Source organism: Neltuma alba, unplaced genomic scaffold (genome assembly GCF_004799145.2).
Source record: "Neltuma alba isolate B1F8T4 unplaced genomic scaffold, ASM479914v2 tig00012206_pilon, whole genome shotgun sequence".
NCBI classification, from domain to species: domain Eukaryota; kingdom Viridiplantae; phylum Streptophyta; class Magnoliopsida; order Fabales; family Fabaceae; genus Neltuma; species Neltuma alba.
The window spans coordinates 230,172-257,841 of NW_021636742.1; the positions used below are offsets into that span (position 1 = coordinate 230,172).

At 33.1% G+C, this 27,670-nt stretch overlaps 2 protein-coding genes across 2 annotated transcripts; one reads left to right on the top strand and one right to left on the bottom strand.

Moving 5' to 3' along the window:
• Window positions 1-1,752: 1,752 nt before the first annotated feature.
• On the top strand, window positions 1,753-5,365 carry LOC114724947 (amino acid permease 6-like). The gene is made up of 7 exons (XM_028911415.1): window positions 1,753-1,846; window positions 1,986-2,210; window positions 2,595-2,688; window positions 2,951-3,165; window positions 4,231-4,373; window positions 4,495-4,722; window positions 4,940-5,365. The coding sequence occupies exons 1-7, from the start codon at window positions 1,753-1,755 to the stop codon at window positions 5,363-5,365; spliced, it is 1,425 nt and encodes a 474-aa protein (XP_028767248.1).
• Window positions 5,366-6,000: 635 nt separating this feature from the next.
• On the bottom strand, window positions 6,001-10,563 carry LOC114724939 (uncharacterized). Its single transcript, XM_028911408.1, has 4 exons — window positions 10,464-10,563; window positions 7,428-7,657; window positions 7,202-7,309; window positions 6,001-6,284 (listed from the first exon to the last, which is right to left on the bottom strand). Exons 1-4 carry the CDS (start codon window positions 10,552-10,554, stop codon window positions 6,162-6,164), a joined length of 552 nt encoding a protein of 183 aa, XP_028767241.1. The 5' UTR covers window positions 10,555-10,563; the 3' UTR covers window positions 6,001-6,161.
• Window positions 10,564-27,670: the final 17,107 nt, after the last annotated feature.

The following is a 27,670-nucleotide window of genomic DNA, read 5'->3' on the forward strand; positions in this document are numbered from 1 at the left end:
GAAAACATTTCAACCATACCAAACATGAATATGGGTGTTAATGGATCGTGCACTTATTTTTTTTCCACGTTCATTTATTCCTGTAAAACAAACATGTTGTGGGATGATTGGGTAGTTGCTTGGGCGAGTGTTTGATAATTGGTGATGATGACAAGTGTCCTTTCTAAATGCCATTTCAGCAGCTCCTAATTTTAATTGACCTTATTTCACATGTTCTTGATTTTCTTACTTCTTGACTCTTCTTGACGCAATCTTTTTTCTTTTTTTATCAAACAAAACTATTCAAAAATATAACTACATTCGGTTGAAGTAGTCTTATATTAATTCTTTAACTATTACTTTTAGTTTTTATATAAGAGCAAGATAATTAATTTTTGAATATTTAAAAAATTAGTTAAGTTAATTCTTTTTAACAAATGAGTTGATTTTTCTAAAATACTCTTTCTAATTATTTGCATTATAACCATCTTTTGATAAGAACTCCCTTGCTATATTTTTTAGAAAAGAAATTATAAATTTTAGAGATAAAATAAATTAATATCTTATATTAGGATTAAAGTAATATCTTTCTAGCTCTCCTGTTTTGAACCGGAGATAGTATCTCTTATATATTCTGTTTTCCTTGTTATTAAATCAGCAGGAGTACAACTGTAAGGAAAAAGTAACACGAGTACTTCTGAAATGGAGGGAGTTGCTTTATTTTGATCTTAGGACCATTTAAAATAACTTCAGAATTAATTTTTTTTAATATAAATATTTTTTTACTTTAAATATTAATGCATATAATTTTCTTTAAAGGATTTAAAAGATGGAATTTATGAGATTTCACCTAATCAGAGACGGTTGAGTTGAGTGGAATTTTTATTTCTGTCTTTCTTTGAAATTTGTTGAAAGACTGATGTACAAAATATTTTCAGTGAATGCAGCTACTTTTAAAGCTCCTTTTTAATTATGTACAAACTATCTTTTGACTAAATGCAAATGAAAAAATATTTGCACATAGCTAAAAAAGAGGAAAAGAGTGGCAACGGCTTGAAAACCTAAATACTTTCTCCGATTATATTTACAAGCTTTAAATTTTTTTTTAAAAAAAGTGTTTTTATAAGTTTTAATTTGATTTTGTCTTAATATTTAATGTATTTTTTTCAATCATGCCCTTACTTTTTTTTTTTCTTTTTTACCATAATCTCTTTCATCGTATTTTTTCACACATTATCTTTCATCATTTTTCTCATTTGTTATAAAGACATATTTGAAAACAAAAGTATATTTATAACCTATTTATTGCTTTCAATAAATTTGAACTAATTATTCATTATCTATAAATTAGTTATATGAAATTTATAATAAAGATTGGAGGGGGCAATCAGCCAATTTTCCTTATTTTCGTAAAGCAAACATTTTTTTTCCTTTGTTTTTAAAAGGAAGGGGCAGAACATTGAATGCATGTTTTGTGGTCACAGGTCAAGACATTTATTGACCATCGTAACTGGAAAGTCAAAATTGTGTAGTCCCAACGCATCATTGGTAAAATATCCATGCTTCCCATGCCAGTCATTTTGACAGCATAATTTTTATTCATAGCGTCACTAATAAATTTTGGATTTCTGGGTTTGAAATATTTCCATAACTAGACCTTCAAATTTCTCTCCTCTTTCCCTATATAAGTACTTACTGCTATACCCGCCTTGCTTCCCTAACCATCTTCACCATCTTCTTCTTCTTCTTCTTCTTCTTAGGCTTGCCTCTGAGATGGCTATGGAGTTGCAGAGAAACCTAAGCTTCTCGATACAGAATGGAGGGTTTGACTCTGAATTTGATGATGACGGTAAACTGAAACGAACAGGTATGAATCTTCTTAGTTTCTCTGAACTTGAAATATATGATCTCCATCACTCCTAAGACTCTTCTCTTTTTCTTTTTTTTTCAAGTCACTAACAAGATTTTGACTGTATTATTGGATGGTATGATGGTGGTGGGTTCAGGAACTTGGTTCACTGCAAGTGCACACATAGTGACGGCTGTGATTGGGTCGGGCGTCCTATCATTGGGTTGGGCCATGGCCCAATTGGGTTGGGTTGCTGGGCCCATTGCCCTCTCCATCTTCTCCCTTGTCACTCTCTTCACTTCCTGCTTGCTCACTGAATGCTACAGATCCCCTGATGGGACCAGAAACTACACCTACACTCAGATCGTCAAGGCCAATCTTGGTGCTCACAAATACATATAAACCTAAATTTTATGGCATGTTTTATTTATATGGTCGGTGTATATTTACTTATTATTACCTTTTATATACACACACACCCATTACCTCCCATTCTCGATATAAGCCCTTAAGGAAATTACTAAATTACTTTAAAGTATTTATATTTATCATTTTTTTTCCAACTAATTTGTCTCACTTATCAATTGATATTATATAATCTAATAATACATATAAGCATTTTAGAGAGATTATATAACAAATTATATAAATAAATAATTTGATAACTTTCTTAAGTTTTCCAAATTTGTCAACTAGGTTTTATATCAAGGACCGGAAGTAGTATATAATATAAATGATGTAATGTTCAATGTGTATTTGTTGGCAGGGGGAATGAAATACTTGCTGTGTGGGGTGGCACAGTATGTAAATCTTGTGGGGATAACAATCGGATATACTATTACTGCATCCATTAGCATGGCGTAAGATTTCTAGCCTCTTTGATTATCCCTTTTCACACATTAACTACGGGGACAGAATTGCCAAATAAGTATTAATTACTCTCTAAACGACTTATTCTGAACCAAGCTATTTTTCTAGAAGTGACTTGGATATGAAGTACTACTTCTGGTCCTAATTATAAGACATTGTTTGTAGTTTACAAACGAGATCTTATAATAAGGATCGAAGATGGTATGTGTTTTTTGTGGTTATGAGTGAATATTGATTGGGTATGTGAAACAGGGCGGTAAGAAGATCAAGTTGCTTCCATAAGGAGGGACATGAAGTGGGGTGTCATTCGTCAAACAACGGATATATGATAATATTTGGGATTGTGGAGATCATATTAAGCCAAATCCCAAATTTTCATAAACTTTCGTGGCTCTCTCTTCTCGCTGCTCTCATGTCTGTTGGTTATGCCTTCATTGCTGTTGGTCTTTCCATTGCCAAGGTTGCAGGTTAGTTTTGCATTTACTTCACTTTTAACTTAGAATTCAAATTCAGTGAGAGACTATCTAGTTTATTTATTTGGTATAGGATTGAATCGTGTAGCAGTCGGCATGATATGACTCCATGATGGGTTGGAGTATTTGGTTTGGGAATAAAGAATTTCTCCAGTCAAATGTTTCCCACTAAATCAGCATTAATTCTTAACCAAAGAATTAGAGAATTAAAAAAGTAACTAAATAGAAAAATTAGTCGACATTAATTTCCTGATTATTAATTGAAGAGCAAGCAAAGAATCCTCCTGCACTAAATGGGAAAGATAACACCTTCCTAAATGTGGTCACCTGATCTTATAATAGAAATCTCCCTCATCGCCCCAGTAGAGTTTTTCAGTTATCCCTCTCTTTTTTTTTTTTTCCTCGTTTTTCTTTTTGGGGCATCGGATTTGCCAATATCCTTTAAGCTCTTATAGTCTAAATCTAATCTTGCATATGCAATTGGTCGACCTTGATTTGACCCTGTACCTATTCTTACTCATATATTCAATTTTCCTTCACTGGCGTTAGAGGTGTGATGTTCCTGTAGCTGTAACATGTGTATTGCTCATCAAGCACATGAAGAAAAATTAAATGTAAGAGTAAGAATACGTACCATGTCAGATTAGGGCCGAAGCTCTGATTGCACACACTGGATTTAGACAACAAGTGCCTAAATGGGAGTGGCACAATAGATACATCAGGAAGAAAAATGAGAGAAAAAAAGAGTGATAATTGGAAAACTCCATGGTTTGGGTGATGAGCAAGTTATTGCAGGAGGATTTTTTGCTTGCCTGCAATGAGGATTCTTGTTCCCTAATTCTCTCATAGAAATTAATATTGATTTCATACCGTGTTTGACTGGGAAACATTTGGCAAGGAAGATTCTCTACTCCCTAATCAAATAGTCTAGCCCATCAAGAACGGATCAAAGTCCATAGTTCAACAATCTCAAATCCTTCGCTGAATATTACTGCTATTTCGAAATATAAAAAGATTATATGATTACTTAATTTACTGCTCCAATTTTGGAACTTGAAGGAGGAAAGCATGTGAAGACAGGCTTGTCTGGGACAGTAATTGGTGTGGATGTCACCAGTAGTGGGAAGATATGGAACACATTTCAAGCACTTGGAAACATTGCTTTTGCTTATGCCTTCTCCGTTGTCATTGTTGAGATACAGGCAAGCTAATTAAGTTCATTCACGCATTGCATTCTAACCCAGAAATTTCTTACATGAGAGAGAGAGAGAGACGCGCGCGAAGTTTAATTTCAGTATTTATTTTGTATTTTTGCTTGAGCAGGACACGTTAAAATCAAGCCCACCAGAAAATCAAGAGATGAAGAAGGCAGTATCAGTTGGAGTTTCAATCACCAGCCTGTTTTATCTGTCTTGTGGGATATTGGGATATGCAGCATTTGGGAACAGTGCACCTGGAAACATTCTCACTGGATTTGGCTTTTATGAGCCGTTTTGGATGGTCGACATTGGAAACATCTTTGTTGTTGTTCATCTCGTGGGTGCTTACCAGGTCACTATTACTGGATTAAATTTGATGATTGTTCGGTCAAATTGAGACTAACTCTCGAAACATAATTTTCTTATTCATTCATCAAATTCGAATCATTAACCTCACTAGAAAGAATTGCGTTCTTCCCATTGGACCCAACTACCATTAGTTCAATCATCTTGCTTTCTCCTCAGCTGCTAACAAAACAGAGAACCTTAACAGTATAATTTGTGCGCAGGTGTTCTGCCAACCTGTTTTCAGTATTGTGGAAGATTGGTGCAGCAATAGATGGCCAGAAAGCGATTTTGCCACAAAAGAATACTCAATTGGCATTCCAATGTGTGGACTTTACAGAGTGAATCAGTTTCGGGTGATATGGAGGACCCTGTACGTGATATTTACAACTGTGATCGCCATGATGCTGCCTTTCTTCAACAGCATATTGGGTCTACTTGGAGCATTTTCTTTCTGGCCCTTGACTGTGTATTTTCCTGTAGAAATGTACATTTCACAGAGAAAAATGCCCAAGTTTTCTGCACCATGGATGGTGCTTAAAGTGCTAAGTGTGGTCTGTCTTATTGTCACTATAGTTGCAGCAGCTGGATCCATTGAAGGTATTATAAAAGACCTGAAAGCTTATAAGCCTTTTCAGTCCATTTCCTAGTGCTATTGGGTTTTCATAGAGCACAGAAATGAACTAACTTCACAGTCTAAAAACACAGACAAAGGATTAGGAATTCTTCAGATAGCTTTTAAGCTGCAATGAAACCTTCGTGTGATAGTTTATTGGCCCTTTTGTAAGCAAGTGGGGTGAATCATATCCATAAACCGTCATCATCCTGAGTTAAGCTTTTTACTATGTAGATTGTTAAAGCCCCTCGTTGAGTTTGTTTTATTGTATATTATTTTTCATTTTATACCTACCAAATTTATTGGATATAATCATTTTGCCAACGCATATGATTGGAAATCAAATCAGACACCAGAAAACTTTTGAACTCGAGCTTAAATTTATGAAACGAATTTTTACTTGGGCTTGGAATTGTAAGGATGAGGGAAAACCCCCAATCTACGTGTTCAAACTGTAATTTTACAAATTCTTATACAGTTGCCGTACATCAACAATTTCTTCGGAAGGAAAAAAGGTGTTATAACAGTCAATTTCAAAAAGTTAAGTCCCTATAACCACATGGAATTACGGATTAAGCTTAGAACTTCTAGATCGATTTGCAATTATTCTGGTCATTCTTATTATGCCTTAAAGATTTAAATAAAAAAACTTTATGTAAGCCCACAAGCTTGGAGAGACAGTGAGATTTGAAGTGAATAAAAATGAGCATCAAACCAATAACTACACAAGTTCTTCCAGGGTGATATTTTACAAAGGAGACATACAGATGGAAAGAGAGCTGAAATGAGACATATGTAACTACAATCTTACGTATGTAAATTCTTGCCTTTCAATTGAGACTAGGCGCCATCTGAGATATTCTTTCATCTTCCAGAAGGGCATAAGGATCCACATATTGCGGAGGTGAGGGAGGCATCTTGGAAGCATCATGTACAAAACTCGGTCCAAAGTACTGCCACATAAAAACAATAGAATCAAATCCAGCTCTTTGAACATCAAAGGTTACAATAGTTCAAAATAAATTACACGAAGAACTGATTTAATCATTTGATCACCTCCTTTAGCATTATGATAGATACTGAAATCTAAAGAGCAATCAAATAGAAATTCAAGTGAAGAAAACAATGCCAGAATCTGGAAACATTAATTTCTTCAACAGGTTAGGGGAGAACATCCAGTACATAGATAATTCAAAATATAAGACACCAACTGCATCTTTAGTCCTTCTAATTATAATAGTAGATAGATCACTGACTCTAAAACTGCTATATAACCACTAAAAGTGAAAGGAACAGAACAGGATAAAAGCTACTCCATAACTAATCCTATCCACATGGTCATGGGCTACGAGTTGACTTCCCTACCCTGACACCTTCCCATGACCGGTTTCCCACTCTCCCACTGCTCTCCTCTATCCTTGCTCTCTTCTTTCTACTGTAGATATAGAATCGAGGGTCCCTATCAAATTGCTGGCAGGATTTTCAAAAATAAACAAATAAAAAAAAATAAAATACGTGCATGGACACATGCGTGTGTGCAGTGGGGACAAGTTTTACATCTGAGCGTTATGATAACTGCACATTTGATATATTTCTTAGATGATAGTGAAGGTTGAGGAACTAAAAGTAATGGCCAGTCTATGAACATGTCACAAAAGAAGAACATATATTTCATTAGAGGTTTCCAGTTCTCGACAAGGCTGGAGAGTGCAAAATGCTTCACACTGTCACGTCATGTTTTGTCTACAATTAAATTAATGAAACCATTGGGAGGAAGAAACAATGCAGCATGGATCACAAACTTCAGCACTTCGATAATCCAAATAATTAAATGCATATAATTTGACAAAGGGACAGAAAGAGAGCTTACAAGGTAGAGAGCAGAAAAAGCCACGATGATTATGAGAATCAGTGGCCAAAATGCCAGGAAAAATGTCCCTCCAAGAGACAACAAAAGTTTAGCCCGAGGTATCAGCCCCTGTAATGGATAAAGATGTAAGTGACACAATCTACACTACAGGCACCAAAATCTTTGAAACAATATTACTGATATTTAATAAATATATTGTTGAAAAAATGTCAGATAATGCAACAACCTCAAGACCTTCGCTGTTCAGTGCCATAGATCGCTCCCTTTGATTGTCTAGGCTCCTCTCAACATTGGTAGAGACAGCATTTCTTTTAGGAAAACCTCTATCTTCTCCATTCATATTCATCTCCTCATCCATTTCATTGTCACCTTGCTTATAATCTTCAAGCAATGAAGTAGGAGTCATTCCTCTCTTCTTTAGTTCCTTCATAAATAATGACTCTGTGGGTTCTTCACCTGAAAATACATCAGAAGATAGCCAAAAAAGTAGTTAGTGTTAATCACTTGATGTTCTCTACGACTAGCAATTTGCTGAGGGATAAAAAAGAGGGCGGCCACTGTCTCCAGAATAGTTTTTCTGAAATGATATCTCAGATAGATGACATTGATCTACGGCTCCATGATTACTTAAAGGAAAACAATCACATAACCAAACCAGACTGTTGAATGCATGCAAAATAAAAATAAAAAAAAAATAAAAATCAGTTGGATTGACATTATGTAAAATTTAACTACAGCATTGACGTCAGCCTTGTCATAAGCATGCCTCACAGCCCAAGGGTCGCCTGGAAGTTTATCAAAGAAATTCCTCCGTTAAGTAAATTTCTCTCTTAAGAATGTTTTGTCTTCTTTCTGTAAGTCCTAATGGACTGAGGAATATATCTTCTCTGCATGAATTTTTTGTTTTTGAAAAAAAAAAATCTTGAGACTATTAAGGACCAAAATGGACCCAGTAAATGGCAAACATTGCAGCAAAATTTTAAAAAAAATATATGTATATATAATAACAAACACTGCCTAAGCAGGTACGCTAAAGAAATATATCTATATGTAAAGTGACATACCAAATAAAATATCTGAAATTGGTAACGGTATAGAAGCTTCTGTTGCTGACGCTTGTAAACATTATATTTCTAAATGGCACAAACAATATTTGTTCATCATCATCTTATTCATCACAAGGCCCAAAAGGGGGGGAAAAAGATGATTCATCTTATCTTATAATGCGATTTAAGAACTAGCAGAGCCTTTTTTTTTTGTGTGAAGTAAAATGAAAAAAAGTAGAAAGTATAAAGCCTCATGTTTCCTACCTAGGTCCTAGCATGACCTCAATATCTTTCGTTCTGACATGCAACAAACACAAAACATCCATGCAAAATTATGTCAGCAAGACTGAAAATGTATAAAGTTTTCTATTATGCTTGTATCTTCACATTTGTTGATCTTTTTGCATTTATGCTAAAAAAGTGTTGCTCTGTTATTAACCCAATAGAACTGCAAAGACCCAAGCAACTGAAAAACTTATGACAAATATAAACTATTATATTTTATTTGCTAGTTGCCAACCTCTCCACCTTGACACAGAAACAAGTGATCATAATTCATATGTGCAAATATAAATTCTTTTGACTTCTTATCCTTAGGTAAAGAAAGGGGTTCATGGATAAAATTTTAGTCAGTCAAACTGTATCAATATTGATTAGTAAACAAAAACGTAACCAAGTTCAACAATTATTATAGATAAAAGCTGGATCACGTCTTTCAGATTTAACATGACAAATATCAAATCATTTAGAAGACAAAAGCAAAGTCGTCATATATTCAGTTAAAAATAATATCAGTCTGAAAATTTTGCAGGTCACTCAAGTTTGCTCTGCTACTCTCTTTGGTAAACAATATCTTCTCAAGTCTCAACCACATTTCACATTAAACTAAAATCAGATAACCTCTTGAGTCAGTGCTGCACAGCTTCCAAAGACCAATTTATCAGCAGCATCGCATTGGATTATAAATGCATATTAGAAATGGCATCGAATGTATAAGGAGCTATAGAAGAAGGAAACGGAAATCAACTAACAACAATTTCTGCTCACTGCCAGCCACCCCTATCCCCAACAAAGGTAAGGAATTTACAAACTTCCAAGTTTTAAAAACTGTAATCCTCCTCAGACAGCTCCCACACAGAATTTACATGGAAATACCTAAATAAGGGAAGGGCAAAGCTGCTACACATTTAAAAGACCTTTTCTTAGGATGCGTTTGGATTAGCATAGGGTAAAATAGAGTTTGGATAAAATTCACTTATAAGCATGATTTTGGCGGAATTGGTTTAACCAAAACGCAAAAGCATGTGAGAGCTACTTCTGAGATAACATGGTTGAGGGTCTCATAGTCAATTAATCAAAATATGATTTTAGGTTGAGGGTCCCATAATTAATTCAATCAAAATAAGGGTGTTAGAATAAATTTTCAAGAAACCACATTTTGGGCTATCCAAACAGGCACTTAATGGTTGGCATGCACAATATCATACAAAAATATACAGAGAAGAAAATGATAAGGCCGCGTCTTTCCTTCAGCTTGCAGGTTGAAGCCCTGAATGGAGCATCAGAAAGTTTCATCTCATGTTTCATGAGACAGTCAAAATGCTTTTCTTGCCTAACTTCCTTTTTAAATCTTCAAGTAGTGAAGTTTCAAAGGCTACATCTTCTCATGAAAATGCTTAAATCATGAAATGTCCTCACAATGATCTACAATATCGGTTTCTTTTACCCCATATCTGCCCATCTAACCAATAAATAATAAAGTTTTCCGTACCAAGTAATATATAAATGGCCAAACAAGGAAATATCAATAATTATCCAACAATGGCCAATATTTTTGCTTTTAAAATACAAATAATAAGAAAATTCTAACATTATTTTCAAGGAAAAAGTATAAGGCATACTGTTTAAATGCAGAATTCTAGAATAATGAGTCAGTTGAATATGCGGCAAATAAAGTCAAAGCCACAGTCATCTCTACGGATTGTTAGGTCTGAAACAGAATGAATATGACAATTACGCTCAGAAAAACAGAAGTCAGAAGGACAGTAACTTCATTGCTATTTTTAGGAACGAACATCAACAACGGATTTTACTTGTGTAAACAAGGAACCATCAATTTTGCCTTAAAAGGAAACAAAACAGAGAAGAAGAGACCATAAATAAGATGCGGCGCACTTAAAAAGTAGATAAATAAAAAGAAGAAAACAAAATCTTGCCATTGCTTTGGTTGTCGGTATCTTGAGCTTTACAGCTGATCCTAAACCTTCTGCAAGAATTCGAACCGCCGAAAGTTCGCACCTTGATCATCTTCCCCGGAAATACGGCTCCCGGGAAGTCCATGTCGATTTTCTCGGACAATTCGATTGAGAAACGAAACCGAAGAGAGTGTGAGTTTCAGGATTTGTAACGACGCCATAGCAGGAAGCTACAAAGAGGACAATTTCATGGTCAGCAAAATTAACGACGAAAGAAGCGTAATAGGTTTGGTGAGAGAGAAAAGAGGGAGAGAGTAAGGCTTCTTCTAGAGGAACAAGCAAGTGGAAACAGAGACAGCAGGAGATGGATGAGCGTAGCTTAGCAGAGAGAACGAGTGGCGGCTAATGTGCACGGGAGCGGTTTGCGTTCTGTGGCTAGAACTTGCGGATTCGCGGCTAGAGGCTGACGTCTGGCTACGGAGGAAAAAAAAAAAAAAGATATTCTTTTTACAAAAAATAAATAAATTCAATAAATACATGATACTTTTCCGGTCCTTAATATAAGACTTATTTAACTAATTTAATTAAATTAAAAAATTAGGTAAACTAGTTAATTATAAAAAATATAATTTTTTTAAATACCATAATCATCTTACTTAATATCCCATCTCCCTCTTATACTTAATTATACTTAATATAGTTAAGAAAGTATTAATAGGGATAATTTAAAAAATTGATAAATATGATAAATAAGTTTTATATTTAGAACTAAAATCAAATCAATAATTAAGTTTTATATTAAGGACCGGATAAGTATAGAAAATTTTATTATGAACAAGATAATTATATAAAATTTTAAATGTCAATATTATGAACAAGAGTTAGTTATAAAATAAATAATACTCTATACAAAAAATTTATATGTCTTATTTTTGGTATTGAATATTCTTGATTTAATTGAAGTTTTTGTCAATAAATTGGTTCAAAATATAAGTATCAATAATTAATTAGACAAATTCAAAGTAATACTCTCTCTGATTTAAAATATACGCTAAACTTTATTGGAGGGGTTTGTTTTTTTTATAAGACAATATTCATTTTTATTTAAGCATTTAATAATTTTTTTCTAATTTTACTCATATATATTCTCTTTTCTCTTTGATTAATTTATTATATCTTTACTTATTCTCTTTATTAATAAAGGTATATTTGGAAAAAAAAAATATGCCTTATATATTATTATTTTAAACTAATTTAATTAGTTTTTTACTAACATAAACAGATAAAGTTTAGTTATATTTTGAAGTCGAGAGAATATTGATTAAAAAAACTAAATTTCTTTAAAAATTTGATACTTATATTTTGTAATATGAGTTGTATCTATATATGTATATATATATATAATATTAGGAAAAATCTATTTTGCCAATGATAGGTACAGCTCATGTTCGTTCCCTCAGAACACAGGTTCCAAGTATTCGGTTCCAGAATTTCGGGGAATCTTCATTTCAAAATTTTCATAAATTGAAGCACCTTCTCTAATTCGTCTTCTTTCGCCAATTTCAAAATTGAGTTGGTAGTTGGTTCATTGGTTGTTTATTTCGGATTGGAGTAGCTAATGGTTTATCACTTTATTTATGTTTCTAAGTTTAATTTTAAATAATTCTTGGTTGCAAATTTTTAAATAAATTATTTGTTTTTATTGATGTGATATTTTAATATTAAATTAAATCATGATAAGTTAGAGGGAAAATCAGCAGAAGTCTCCCATTACAAATTTTATTAGTGAGGAGAACCTAAATCAAGATACATATGTTCTATAGTTTGTGCGTATAAATATTTGTTAGGTCTCTCTTGCAAATTAAATTTTTAGTGAACAACTTTTCTCCAATTTTTCTTAATTTATAACAAACAATATAAGAAATTCCCTTTGTAAATTAATTAGATATAGGTCTTGCACATCGTATGAAACTTTTTAAAGAAAAAGAGTCGTATTATTTATAATTTATAAATCTTATAATTTTTTAAAATTCGTATATCTATTATTTATACGTCGTACGAAGATTCTAATAAAGCCCGCACTCTAAGTAAATTAAGAGGAATTGGGTTTAGAAGAAGATGTTAATCCCTCGTAACATAGTAAATTAATGTTCAGATTTTTTTTAAAAAAAGTATAAATTTGAAGATCAAAATAAAATTAAAATCTTATATTTGAAAACAGAATTTTTTTGGGGTCCAAGTTCTATATTAAAGAAGTGGTAGCATTTTTAATAAGTAGCGGTCCATCAAAATAGAAGTTAAGAGGGTATTTATTACTCGTCATGTCCCTTATGGTTGGGTTGATAGAAATCATTGAAAAATGAGGGATTGTGATTGGGATTTTTAAAATTAAAAAAAAATTTATTAAAAGAATGTTTAATATAAAAAGATTGCTTGTTATATAGGATTAGTAAACCCATGTATGTGTAATTAGAAAATACTATGGGGAAAGTGGTATTCCTCAATTCCAATCTATGAGTTTACCTAATACTCCCTCCGTTCCTTATTATAAAAGACGAATAACCGAATTACGTTGATAAAAAAAACAGTTAAAAAATTAGTTAAGAACAATCAATGTGTAAAAAGTATAATCTTTTTCTAAAATGCCCTCATTAATAAGGAGAGAGAGCATGAGAGAGAACAATTAAATTATTAAAAGAAAAAGAAGTGGGTGGGAGAGAGAGTATGAGTTAGAGACAATAAATATGGGTAAAATAGGAAATCAACACAAAAAAGTAGAGACAACTTTTAAGTGTCTCTTATATATAGGAACATGCCATAAGCATCAAATGTCTCTTATAATAAGGAACGGAGGGAGTACTATATAACAAATAATTATTCATGCTAAATACTATTTTAATAATTTTTTTCAATTGCAATCACAATTACAATCCCTCATTTTTAATGTTTGGTACTAAATGAGACCTATATGGAATCATTTCCTTGACTCATACTGATGAGAATTTGACTTCACAAGAAATTGTACAAAAAACGGCAGAATTGGCCTATTTCTAACATGTACCAATTGACGTATTTTGGGGGGAAAAATGAACTAAAAAATGAATGGGTGAATAAACAGCTAGCAAGCTATATAAATTAAGATATCAGAAATCATGAATGGGTGAATAAAAATATGACATTTTGTATGTATTATAAAAATGTCATTTTGTTAGCAAATGATTGAAAGACAAAAAATTTGTGATTTATAATTTGCGTGTAAGCTATCAGGAGCTTGTCATTCAAGTATCCTCTTGCTGCCCAAGGCAAGCAACTCCATTATGATGTGCATCATGTGTGTGTCTATCAAATGGGTCATTATTATTTCTTGAGTTAATGAATAAATAAATTTTCAGTTTAATTTTTAGTTTTTAAATCTAACTGTTTCTGTGATAATATATAAATTCAACCCCTGGAATTTTTTATTAAAAAAAAATACTATTTTGTACATGCTATATTCTATTTTTTTAAAAAAATAATTTCATTGCGCATGCTTTGTCAGCAAGATTGTATGAGAGTTGGCCAGTTTCAGTTTTTCTTTTTTCGTTTAATCAAATCCCACCTCCATTTTCTTTCTAAAAAAAAAAAAATTCATCCAACTGATCCTCACTTCACCGGTGTTCAGCGTCGAAACCCCGCCGGTGCTGGCGGCGAATCACCTACAGCGACCAGCTACGGACAAGGTTTCTGGCGACAATATATATTAGGAAAAATTTCACAAAAAATACCACCTGAATTTAAAATTTTAAATTAAAAATCCTTACAGAAAATATGTTATTATTTGTTTACCAAGCATAATCATTGACTACTAAAGTGTAAGTTGAATCATACAAAACTCTCATAAATTTTGGGTTGATTGCACCTAACCTCCATAACATTTCAAAATTTAAATTTAATCGTTTAAGTGGCCATTATTTTTTTTGACATAAATTGTTATGTCAAATCAATAAAAGACATGTGGCATCCTACATAGTATTTTATGTAAATTTTATAAAAACCGTACCCCTTAACTTTAGATTGGTTGTATATGGCTCTTTTGACATTACAAAATTTACATTTAATATTTTAAAGTTATGTGGGATTTTATGCAATTGACTTAAAATTGACGGGGGTTTTCTAAAATTATTAACTTCCAAAAGATGTTATGAATGATATCACATGTCTTCTATTGATTTGACGGCATATTTTCCGCCAAAAACATAACGGCCACCCAATAAGACAATAACAAGGGATTCGTGACCAAAAAAAAAAAGGTTAAAGGGCTAAATTTAAACTTTAAAATACTATGAAGAAAGTTAGGAGAGTTTTGTACAATTTAGCCTAAAGTGTACGAAATAAAACTTATTTGTAATTTTAAAATTCAAGTGATATTTTTATGAGATTTTGCTAATATATTATTATGTTAAATACAAAACTAAAAATTTGTATAAAGTTAGTCTACTAAAAATACATTTTTTGTAATTTTCCTCCTCCAAATCTCTTCCTTCACTTTCAAACCAAATTGAAATTTGGCTGCTCAAGCTCACGTTCTAAACGAGCCGAAAAGAGGTAAGATTGAAGGAATGGGAGGGTCTTCCTAGAAAATCAGCACTCAACGATTGCTTCTACAAAAGTAGCAACAGAGCCACAAATGGAAGCGCCTAACTTTTATATGTCTCAAATTTATATAGATCTCACACTAGGACAATTGGAAGAATTGTTATGAAATTTTAAGTAAAAACCATAATTATTAAAAGATTTAGTGATAATGAATAATGACAGGGCAGGATGTAATAACGAGGTTTAAAGTAATAAATGACAACTGATCACTTATCATTAGATTTATTGGTAATTATTTTCTTTTCTCATAATCTCATTGTAATTCTCCCTAAACAATTTGACTTATTTTTCTTTTTTGGATTCGCGTTTTATAAATGATTTTATTGAATACGAGGTAAATATATAAGATGAGTTTTATTTTGAATTGCATGCAAGTATTTTTTTAAATTGATTTCAAGAGGTATCCAATAATTATAAAAACCACAAAATAGATCTAATTGTTATAAATAAAGAAGAAATAGAGAAGAATAAAAAAAAAAAAGAGAGGATCAACAAGAAAGAGTATTTTTCATTCCCTTCATAGAGTTGCTTAATACATTATACACAACTTTGAGGCGGGATATGTTAGATTACAAAGTGCAGGCACTTGGGTAAAATTTAAGGGGTATTTGGTAAATACAAAAAACACTCTTAAAAAGTGTTTTTACTCAAGTCGAAACAAAATTCATCTCATATATTTATTTTATACACCATAAAATTTGATGTTGACCAAGGATGCTTATCCCCTAATCCCATTAATTGGCTACAAGAATATATTTTTATAAAAGCCCTTGTTGCTTTCTTGTAAATAATACTAATATATCAATATTATATTCATGCATATGAAATTTTGGATCATGTGAAATTGTTTTTGTTGGTTGAGTGAATTGGTTTTATCTTATTTATAAGATATTTTCACCAAATTTTATCAAAAACCTAAAAAAAAAACTGTAATTTTTATTACTTTTGTATTAAAATTTAATGATAATTCTTCAATTTTATTAGTTATCAAAATTAAAATACGTATATGCATTTAATAGTAGTTAATACTATGGATTTTGTGAAATATACAGAGGAAAATAAATTTTGCTCTATTGTCATTGTATTCTAGTGATTAAGGGTAAGTATTCGGGCTTCAGTTCGATTTTTAGTGAACACTGAAAAAAATAAAAAAAATGAATTGGATTAATTTTGTAACTGAGCCAAAACCAATTAATGGAGATTAATCGAACAAAATTAATCAAAATATTTCAGTTCGGTTTTTAGTTTTTTAATGGGTTTTGAGCTTCTTCTTTTTTGAACTTTTTAATCCAATTAGAATTTCTAAATTCTCAACAAGCAAAGCTAAATGCAAAATACAAACTAAACAATCTCAACAAGATCAAAAGAAGCATAATACACAATATAAACAACTTAAAAGAGTATAAACATAAAAAATTTATATCCCTTCATAGAACTTGCCACAAAATAAGAAAAATTAAAACCAAAAATAAAGAAGGAAGGCTCTATTTTACTGAAAGGAATGGGAACTGCCAACTCAAGGTAACAAATGCACAGAATTTGGATTCTATACTTCCATCAATAGCAGCTCGTCATCATCCGTCTAATAACAAAGATGAAAATCTGAGCACTAAAGATTTCAACACATAATTAAGAATATGTTATAACAAAAGTAGCTTCAAATACCCAACAGTGGGATCAAAACTTGAAAGGTTTCAGCGCCAAAATTCAACTATAGTGTGCTTGGTTCCAAACAAATGGAGAAAAACTTGAGTGGAATAAGAGGGATGGATGAGCAGAAGGAAGGGTACCTGAAGGTTGTGAAGATAGAGCATAGAGGTGATAATAATGTCGAGTGGACACAGGAGGGGGAGGACGGTGACGGTGACTGTGTTACCTTCACTTCGATCTACCACCATCCTACCTAAAATGTTCGTTCACCTATCTGTAAGAATAAGCGTAGATAGGCAGTTTGGGTTATTGGGCTTAAGCCCACATTCGTTGTTCACTTTGTATAAATATTGGATCACTCTTTGATCCTTCTTTTGTGTATGGACTATCTTTCATGTTCAATAATAGTTTTTCAATTCTCCTCAGCCTGGGTTTAAGCTTTATGAGCTTTCATGGCATTAGAGCCATCCACGATCAAGTTGTCCATCACCCAATGGTACAGGTCCACCATCAAGAGTGCCCTCAACGAGCCATCTGTTGAACAGAGGCCTACCACAAACGAGACTGGACAAACAACTCAGTCCCTTCTGGATTGTTTAACATCATGATGTTAGAAATCTTCCCCCTTCTGCCATAGCCGAATTCTGCACCCACAAGACTCTATCTTTTTTCATGTTCCCAAGCTTTCTTGTCTATCTTTCTTGTTCTTCTTGCCAAGATTGCAAGTTTTTCTTCTGTTCACCATGGTATAATTTCTATTTTACTTGTTCGAATTGCTACTCTCCATAATGACGGAGAAGATGACCTCTAAAGATGCCACCGATGCATCCGTTAACTTTCACCATCCTTTGTTCCTCTATCCTTTTGACACACAAGGTTCTACCATTATTCCCTATGTCTTGATCGGTTGTGAGAACTACCTAATTTGGAGTCGTGTTATGAAAATAGCACGGCGAGGCAAACATAAACTCGGTTTTATCGACAGATCCTACACCAAAACATCTCAAGATGAACGCTTCTGCGGGCAGTGGGAGTGTCACAATGCGGTGGTCTACTAGTCTTATCCTGGTTGTTGAACTCCATCTCCCCAGACATAGTGAGTGATCTTATTTTCTTTCAAGAGGCTCACTTGGTGTGGGCTGATTTACAAGAAAGGTTTGACAAGGTTACTAGCTCTGGAATCTTCTCTCTTCATCGAGAACCTACTTCTTTACATCAAGGGTCATTGTTTGTCTCTGTGTATTACTCCAAATTAAAGGAACTTTTGGAAGAACAAGAGATGTTTGGTTCCTATACCCTCTTGCAAGTGTCCAACATCAAAAGCCTACTCTGAGATACTTCAATAGCACAAATTGTTATAGTTCCTTACGGGCCTAAATGACTGTTACTCGTTGGCCAGAAGTCAAATCCTACTAATGCATCCCCTTCCCATAGTTAATCAGGCTTTTGCAATGATTTCTAAGATGAAGCCCAACATGTTATTGCCAACTCTTCTAAAAATTAGCCAGTAGATTAAATGGCTATGGCAGCCAGGGGGAGAGGATGCAGGAGAGGCAGAGGCAAAGGAGGCCCCATATTTGAATGCACATATTGCCACAAGAAAGGTCATACAAAGGACATCTGTTGACAATTGGTCAGATACCCTCCTAACTTCAAAGGGAACAAAGGAAAGTAGCCTTAAGATGCCAGCGCTAACTAGACAGGAATCAAAGCAGGAAAAGATAGTGATAAACTTCCTTCAAACACAGTCTCCCCTTCATTTACCCAGGAACAATATGAAAGACTCTTGGAGTTTCTAAAAAAGGACTCAGACACAATCGTGCATGCTCTTACTAGTACTGGTATAGGTTTGCCTATATCTTCTAATCATAAATATACATATACTACTAAATGGGTTGTTGACTCAGGGGCCACTACACATATGATAGGAGATTCTTTACTGTTTGATACATATACACTGAATGATGGCCCTATTAAAAACATTAAAATTCCTAATGGTGAATGAGTAGTTGTTACTCATGTTGGCACTGTCAAACTCTCTAATGAAACATATTCTAGAAAATGTGCTATACTCTAAATTGTTGCAATTCAATCTCATCTCTATTCCTAGACTTACTAGAGAACAAAACTGCATGGTTGCTTTCTTTCCTAATTATTGTATAATGCAAGACCTTCAGGATGGGAGATTGGAGGGGATTGGTAAACTAATGGAAGGACTATAAATTTTAGAAACTAATAGACATTCTACTATAATGCATTTTGCTCACAATTGTAACCTTCAATTTTGTTGACATTTGGTTGTTACACAATAGACTAGGACATGCTCCTATTTTTGTAATGAGACATCTGAACATTGTAAGGAACAAAAATGTTTCATTGAATAAAGAATGTGAAATTTGCATTTAGTCGAAATAGACTAAACTGCCTTTTTCTACTAGCTATATTAAAACTCACTCCTGTTTTGAACTAATACATATTGATGTATGGGGCCCATATAGGACGCCTACACATCAGGGGCATCAATATTTCCTTATGGTTGTTGATGATTATTCTTGTGCCACATAGATCTTCTTAATGAAACATAAGTTTGGCACCATAAGTTGCTTTTAGAATTTTTTTGCGTACATTAATAATCAATTTTTGGTTAATATAAAAAAGGTGAGGAGTGATAATGGTACAGAGTTTGTTAACCAAGACTTTAGACTTTTCCTAAGAGAAAAGGCCATTATACATGAAACTTCTTATCCTTACACCCCAGAGCAAAATAGAATTGTAGAAAGAAAACATAGAACTTTAATGCGAATCTCTAGAACTTTGATGTTGTAGTCGAGTGTCCCTATTAAATACTGGGGTGAATGTGTGAGAATGGCTACCTGCTTAGTTAATGGAGTTCCCTCTAGAGTTCTAGGTTTTGCCACGCCTTATGAGAAAGTTTATGGAAAAGAACCTGATTATAGTAACCTAAAGGTCTTTGGATGTTTAGCCTATGCAATTGAACTAAATGTGATAGATAAGTTCAAACCAAGGTCCTTTCCGTATGTCTTTCTAGGGTATCTAAATAATCAAAAAGGCTATGTCTTTCTTAATTTGAAAACTAAATAGACCTTTGTGAGCAGACATGTGACTTTCTTAGAAAACAGTTTTCCCTTCAAGCATAAAGAAATTAACAACTCAAGGGGAGTAAACCAAGAAATAAGATAAGTTTTCTTATTTGATGAACATGATGAGGCCTCTCCTATTAATATGGATAAAAGTATGAGTCAATACAATAACCCTGATGTAGTTGACAACATTGATCTTGAAATTGAATTAGGAGATGCCTTCCAATAGGCCTCATAGAGAAAGAAAACCCCCAAGGAACAAAAAGTTGGATCGGGAACTAAACTGGTCGAAACAGTGGGTCAAGGGTCACTTGTCGAACCGGGGTTAGACTGAACATATTAAAATAATGCAATTTAATTCACAACATTAAAATAAAATAGAGTTCATAAATAATAATCACTCAAAAAAAAGATAGAAAGTTCCAAAAGTAGTTTAAATGTTTGATTTTACCAAGTAAATATTAATAAAATACACATTTTTATGACTATGCAAAATCAAAATCATCATTAAAATCATCAGCAAGAGCATGGACTGAAATGTTAACAGTTGGACGGGAAAAAGTAGGAGTAACAATATCATTGTGCAAAGGTGAAAGATCAGCAATATCCATATCTTCATCACCTATATAAGACAATAAACAATATTAATGACTATGCAAATAATTATATATTCATCTAAGAATACTAATAAAGTCTTAATTATATATATAAACTTTCATTATCTCTATCAAGAGTTGTTGAATTTGCTGTGCCTTCATTATTAATGACACTTTCAAGTATAGCCACATCTCTATCATCAAACTCTGGGGGTGGGATATTCTTCAATCACCCAAAAGTCCACTATGTTAATGTTTTCATAGTCAATTGGATCATAACTTTTCTTCTTCTTTAATGTACTCCTTTAATGACAAATAAAAATTCAATTAAATATAAATCAATTAAAATAAAAGATTAAAAATATTCAATATTTCCAAGATTACCTATGCTTCAATCGCAAGTTATAGTTTGTGAAACCAAATCATTCAGTCATTTATGTTCCCATCTATTTCTTCTTTTCATACGAATTCTTTCAAACAAGCTCCAATTCCTCTCACAACTAGAAGAAGCAGAAGTTTGACTAAGAATACGCATTGCAACATACTGCACTTCTGGAACTGAACAACCATAATATGTCTACCACTCATCTACAGAATAAAATACTTTTAGTATACAACATTATAAAGAATTAGTGAATAAACCATGTATATAATATAAAGTATTAACACCTACAAGGGTCTTATTTTTGTGTAGCTTTTTGACATGAAGGTCTACTGAAAGATTCCTTGCCTTCACGATAAGTAGTCACTTGTTTTATTACCAGGAAGCCATCAACATCTTCATCTAAGTAAGACTCCACCACATCAATCAAAGCCATCATTAATTTTGACTTGCTAGGACAGTCTGGACCATATGTGATTGTAGGGTTCAACAAGTATGATGCTGCATGAAGATTGGTTTTCAAATGCCTATCCCATCAAGCTTGAATAATGCTTGTGTAAGGCTTATACATCTCCTTGTTCTTCTTAAACATCTCCTTAATTGCCATTTTTGCTCTTCGCATGCCTTTATAAACATAAGGCAATGAAGGCTTTTCATCTGAAACCACAATACGCAATAATTTTATAAGAGAATATACAATCTTTACAACTTCATAACAATTATTCCAAAACCAGTTATCTAATATGATCGCACTAAAATTTTTTCCTGCTTTAGTATTTGATAATTTATGGTCCACAAAGTGCTTATCAACAACTAGAGCTTGCAAGTTATTTTTGTGCATATATATGCTATGCAATGTAATAAATGTATTAACAAATCTTATGGCACCAAGACACACAATTTCTTTCCAACTTGGTCTTTTTCTCAGCCAGGATAAAAAAAAACCATATGATTGTATGCAAAGATGGTTGGTTATCTTCAATGCCTTTAATGCAAGGTTTGATACATGAGACATGTTGAAAAAGTCTTTCAATACAAGATTCAAACAATGAGCAGCACAAGGTAACCAATAAATACTTTTATACTTTTCCTTAATCATCTTGCCATATGCTACATAGTTAGATGTATTGTCAATCACTACATGAACGATATTTTTAGGACCAATCCACTCAATGACTTCACAGAATAGTGTAAATAAAGTTTTAGCATTTTTGACTAGATTTGATGCATCAACAGATTTCACAAATACCATACCGTGTGTAGAATACACTAAGAAATTTATCAAAGTGCATTGTCTAACACCAGTCTATCCATCAGCTATGAGTGTGCAACCATTGTTTTTCCATTTAACTCAATGGCAATCAATAAGTAATTGACATTCTTTTCTCCAATCACTCAATAAATTGGTTTTGAAATCATAAGCACTAGGGACTTTAAACCCAGGCCTAATTGAAGCAATTCTATCCACAGCTTTTTGAAATAAAGGGCAATCAAATGCCTTAAATGGAATGTAGTTCACAATGGCCCATTCAACAATCAACATCTTCACATTTTGTTTTGCCTCTTTAGTTGCTAATACACTTTTAACAGGAGTTGTCCTAAGAGCAAAATAATTATCTATACTCCTAGTAGCTTTCCTCTTCTTTGAAGTACTCATCATAATTTGTGAATCAACATGAGTTTCTTTAACATCCTCTCCTAAGTTTTCAACAACTTTTTTCTTTCAACATTCTTTCAAAGATTCTGACATTCTATGATGTACATCATATGAAACTTTCTTACAAGAAGCTATTTGACCAGTGATGCTAGCAAGATGTTGCTATATCCTATTTATCCCACCTCCTCTATAACTATTAGTACAAAAAAGGCAAGTATGTATATTTTGTGTCCCCTCTTTTTTGTATGCAACATGTGCCCATGCAGTATCCGTTTTGGTACGTAATGAAGAGGTGGGTGTGGGAGTGGAAGTTTTAGTATTAGGAGTGGAAGATCCTGTATTAGGAGTCACATTGTCATTTCTTAAACTCGGATTACTTGAAATATCCATCACTGTTACTAAATAACAAATAAATAAAAAAATCAAAGATCAAATATCACAATTGGGGGTGTTATTGCTGTGGGGTTAGCTCGGATAACATAACATCACAGATTAAAAATAAAATTCAAGATATATAAATGGCTATTTGACTATTGTGGGCATGATATTTCTTTAGATAAATATCATGAATCAAATCGAAAAATCTGCCTTTTAGTTGATTTAAGTATTATTGACAAGGTATTTGACTACAAGGTAGTGATTCCCCTTTGTCTCTGCACTAGATTGGATTCATGACATCTATTAAATTTATTCCTATTATTAGAATAAAAGAATTGCAAGTTCACAACCTATTTGACTATTCTTCAAGCTCAAAGATCAAATTCAGATTCAGATTTCATGTAGTAGTCTCATATGACTAGAACAAGAGCACATTGTTGACAAATTCAGCTACCTATTTCAGTGTTCAGATTCATTATTTACAAAAATCAAATTCAGTTTTTCAGTCGTGCCTCAGATGTGTGAAACACAGAAAAAAAAAACTCTGATATTAGAGGAAAAGAAAACAGCAAAGATCAACAAACTTTGATTATTTGAACATATCTCAGCCTCAGTCAATCAGTCTCAAAACTAGAACAATCGCACAAAGCAGGACCAATGAAGGAAAAAGAAGAGCACATTCAACTATCTAAGTCTAACTGAATGAAAATAACTAACAAGACAACAAGAGGAAAGAGCACAGAATTGATAGAAGCCACCACTTGCGATTGCGACTCTGATTTTGCTGCCGTGAAGAAGAAACGATGACAGGATGCGACCACTTGTGACTACGATGTGCAAATCTAATAAAACCACAACGACCTCCTGCTTCAACCTGGACGACGTGATGTGAAGACCCTGGACCTCTGATGGCGAAGAAAACTTCGGCACAATGAGGGTGGATTTAGCTAGGGATTTTTGACTTGGGGTAAGGAAGAAATATGGCTAAAAGCCAAAACTGAAGCTCGGGGTTGAGTAGGGAGCCTTGCCTTCGATTTTGATCTAGCTATCTGATTTCTTATTTTTTATTTTTCAATGCTAAACGACATCGTTTTGGGGGATTGAAGGTTAAAAAAAATAAAATATTGTAAACCAAGCAACCCATCCAACCGGCGGGTTGCTCGATTTTGACTGGTTGAACCGGTTTAAAAATGATTCAATCCCTCAGTGGTTTTTTTTATCAAACCAGACCGAACCAACCACCGGTTCATCAGTTTTTTGGTTGAACTGGCTGGTCCGGTCCTTTTTTGTCCCTTGAAAACCCCTTATTTTGTCTAAGGATTACATCTGTAATATTACCATTGCTAGCAATCAAAGCAAACTTTTGTATCCCATTAAGAACTATATGACATATAATAATATATCTTCCTCTCATATGTGTTTCTTGTGTACCATTGATGTTGTCTCTAAACCTGTTTCTTATGAAGAGGTAGCAAAACACAAAGAATGGGTCCAAGCTATGAACTAGAAATTGAGGCTTTGGAAAACAATAAAACCTAGGAAGTTGTTCCCCTTCCAAAAGGTAAGAAAGCCATTGGCTATAAATGGATCTATAAAATAAAATATAAGTATGATGGTAATATAGATACATATAAAGCAAGGCTAGTTGCAAAAGGATATAATCAAAGAGAGGGCATAGATTACCATGAAACTTTCTCTCTTGTAATAAAAATGGTAACTATAAGGGTCGTTTTGAAAATGGCTGCTGTAAACAATTGGAACTTGTACCATATAGATGTGCACAATGCTTTCTTGCAGGGAGACCTTGATGAAGAAGTATATATGTCTATTCCTCAAGGATTTGAAAGAAAAGGAGGAAACATGGTTTGTAGGCTTAAAAAGTCTCTTTATGGACTAAAATAGGCTCCTAGACAATGGACCAACAAATTGTATATGGCCCTGAAACAAGGAGGTTTCACACAAAGTAAGCATGATTACTCACTTTTTTTTAGAAATTTTAGTGATGGTATAGTTATGATTCTTGTTTATGTTGATGACCTTTTAATCACTGGAAGTTCTGAGAAAAGGATAAAAGAGGTCAAAGAATTTTTGCATCACAATTTTAAAATTAAAGATTTGGGTAATATGGAGTACTTTCTTGGGTTAGAGATTGCTAGGTCTTCTAAAGGAATTGTGTTATCACAAAGAAAATATGTGTTGGATTTTACTTGCTGACTCTAGAATGAGTGGATGTAAACCTATTGGCATGCCTATGGCTCGTGATTTAAAGTTACTAGCATTTGAGAAGGGTAAGCATAAGAAATTTGATCTGCTCAAGAATCCTGAAAGGTATAGGAGGTTGGTTGGCAGGCTGATTTATTTGACAATAACTAGGGCTGATATTTGTTCTTCTGTTCAGGTACTTAGTCAATTTATGCAACAGCTAATGAAAGCTCATATGGCAGCTACATTAAATGTGATCAAATACCTGAAACAAAGTCTAGGTCATGGAGTTTTAATCAGTTTAGCAAGGGATTTTCACTTGATTGTTTTTGTGATTCTGATTGGGCTGTGTGTGGGACCACTAGGAGATCTGTAACAGGGTACTTGTTGAAACCTAGAGGTTCTCTTCTCCTATGGAAGACCAAGAAGTAACACACAGTTTCGAGGTCTTCTGCAGAAGCTGAATATAAGGCCCTTGCTTCTGATGTTTCTGAGGTAGTGTGGTTGGTAGGGCTACTTAAAGAGTTAAACATTGCTCATTCACGTCCATTAAAAGTTCATTGCAATAGTAAGGCTGCTATACATATAGCAAACAACCTTGGCTTCTATGAGAGAATGAAGCATATTGAAATCGATTGTCATTTTGTAAGAGAAAGGTTACAGGATAAACTCATTAATTTGTAGCACACAAGTTCTTCGAATCAAGAGGTTGATTGCCTAACTAAAGCTGTAGGTCGTGAAATAAATTTCTTAACAAGTTAGGTGCTTTGGATGTGTTTAGCCCCCAATTTGAGGGGGAGTGTAAGAATAAGCGTAGATAGGCAGTTTGGGTTATTGGGCTTAAGCCTACATTCGCTGTTCACTCTGTATAAATATTGGATCACTCTTTGATCCCTCTTTTGTGTATGGACTATCTTTCATGTTCAATAATAGTTTTCAATTCCCTTGAGCCTAGGTTTAAGCTTTATGAGCTTTCACTATCAGGCAATATGCACTGGTTCTACAATGCATGTAAGAATGGAGATGGTAGAGACTTGGCTAGAGATTTATGCAGTGCTGACAAAGAGATTTTGGGGAACAGAGAACTCGACTATTTTGGATCTTGGTTAGGGTAGCACCGTAGCATTTTTTTAAAAAAATAATTTTGATATATTGGGCTTGAACTTTGGATTTGGGAAGAGACAAGGAAACATATAACATGAGGCGTATTTTTTCTTTTTTAATTTCGGTTGTTCGGTTAAAATGAATTCTTTTAATGCTAACCACGCCAAAAACTGAAAACTAAAATTTGTATAAATAGAATTGAATTAACCAAACTAAAAAAAATCAAATTGAGTTCAGTTTAGTTCGTTTCCAATCTACTCACCCCTACCAGTGATCCTTTTGCTGTTAGGCGAGAGATCAAGGGTCTTCTTTCTCTTGCTAATATTGCATTGGCCAAATTGGAATAATTTAAAAAATTATAAACTTTATTCAAAATTGTCAAAATTGCAATGACGTCCCACTCAAGAGAATTAAATACAAAAAGTTTTTTTAAAATTATTAAATTATTTTGAAATCCCAAGGGATCTCATTGTGAGAGATTTTATTTATTTAATTACCAAATTGCTTTTAATTTTTTAAAATATGCATTTACAATTGAAAAAGTAGTCATTAACAATTTAAGGTGTAATAATTAACAATTATCACGACAAGTACTAATAATATATTTTTTCAATGCATCACAAAAATATAATGTATGTATTACTAATACCTACTGCGATAGTTGTTAATCGTTATACTTGAAGTTGTTAACGACTATACTTTCAATTGTCAATATTTATTTTAAAAAAAATATAAGAGTAATTTGATAATTAAACAAATAGAATCTTTTGCAGTAAGTTTTTTGGGATTGCATATTAATTTAATAATTTTAAGAGATTTTTTTTATATTTAATTTTTTTATGTGACCTTTTGACTTTTTTTTTTTTTTAAATTAAAGCAAATCTAATGGAGGGAGTGATAAGGCTGTCCCTTCTTCACTCAAGAAAGTCAATAATGCGGTCTCTGGTGTCTGGTCCATATATCATCAGCGTAAAGATCGATAGCTTTTAAGCTGCTACACTTTATCGTTGACTCCACTTACCACATGACTTAGTTCACGTGAAAAATGCGTACGCTTCTTTTATGAACAAATGTGGATCCAACACGTGGTCTTTTTTATGTGTATTTATTATTTTGACACTTTAATCTTATTTTTAATATATACACCATTGTAATCTATAAGGTGCCGCATGCTGGCTGCAAATAAAAAAACAAAACATCTAGATACTTGATATACCAAGACAATAAGATTATGGTGTTGGGTAATACTACCTTCGGTCCTAATTATAAGAGCTAGTTGACTAATTTTAAGAAATTAAAAAAGTAAGTTGAGTTAGTTATTTGTCCTAAATAGGTGTTGTTTTTCCTAAAATATCATTGCTAATCAAGTGTATCGACTAGAATTATAATTATTAGAAGGACTATCTTGAAAAAAATTGAGTAAATATGAGAGACAAAATGGATTGAGATGTTATATTTAAGATTAAAATAAAAGTCAAACAGAGTCTTATATTAACGACCGGAGGTAGTAAATACACTATATA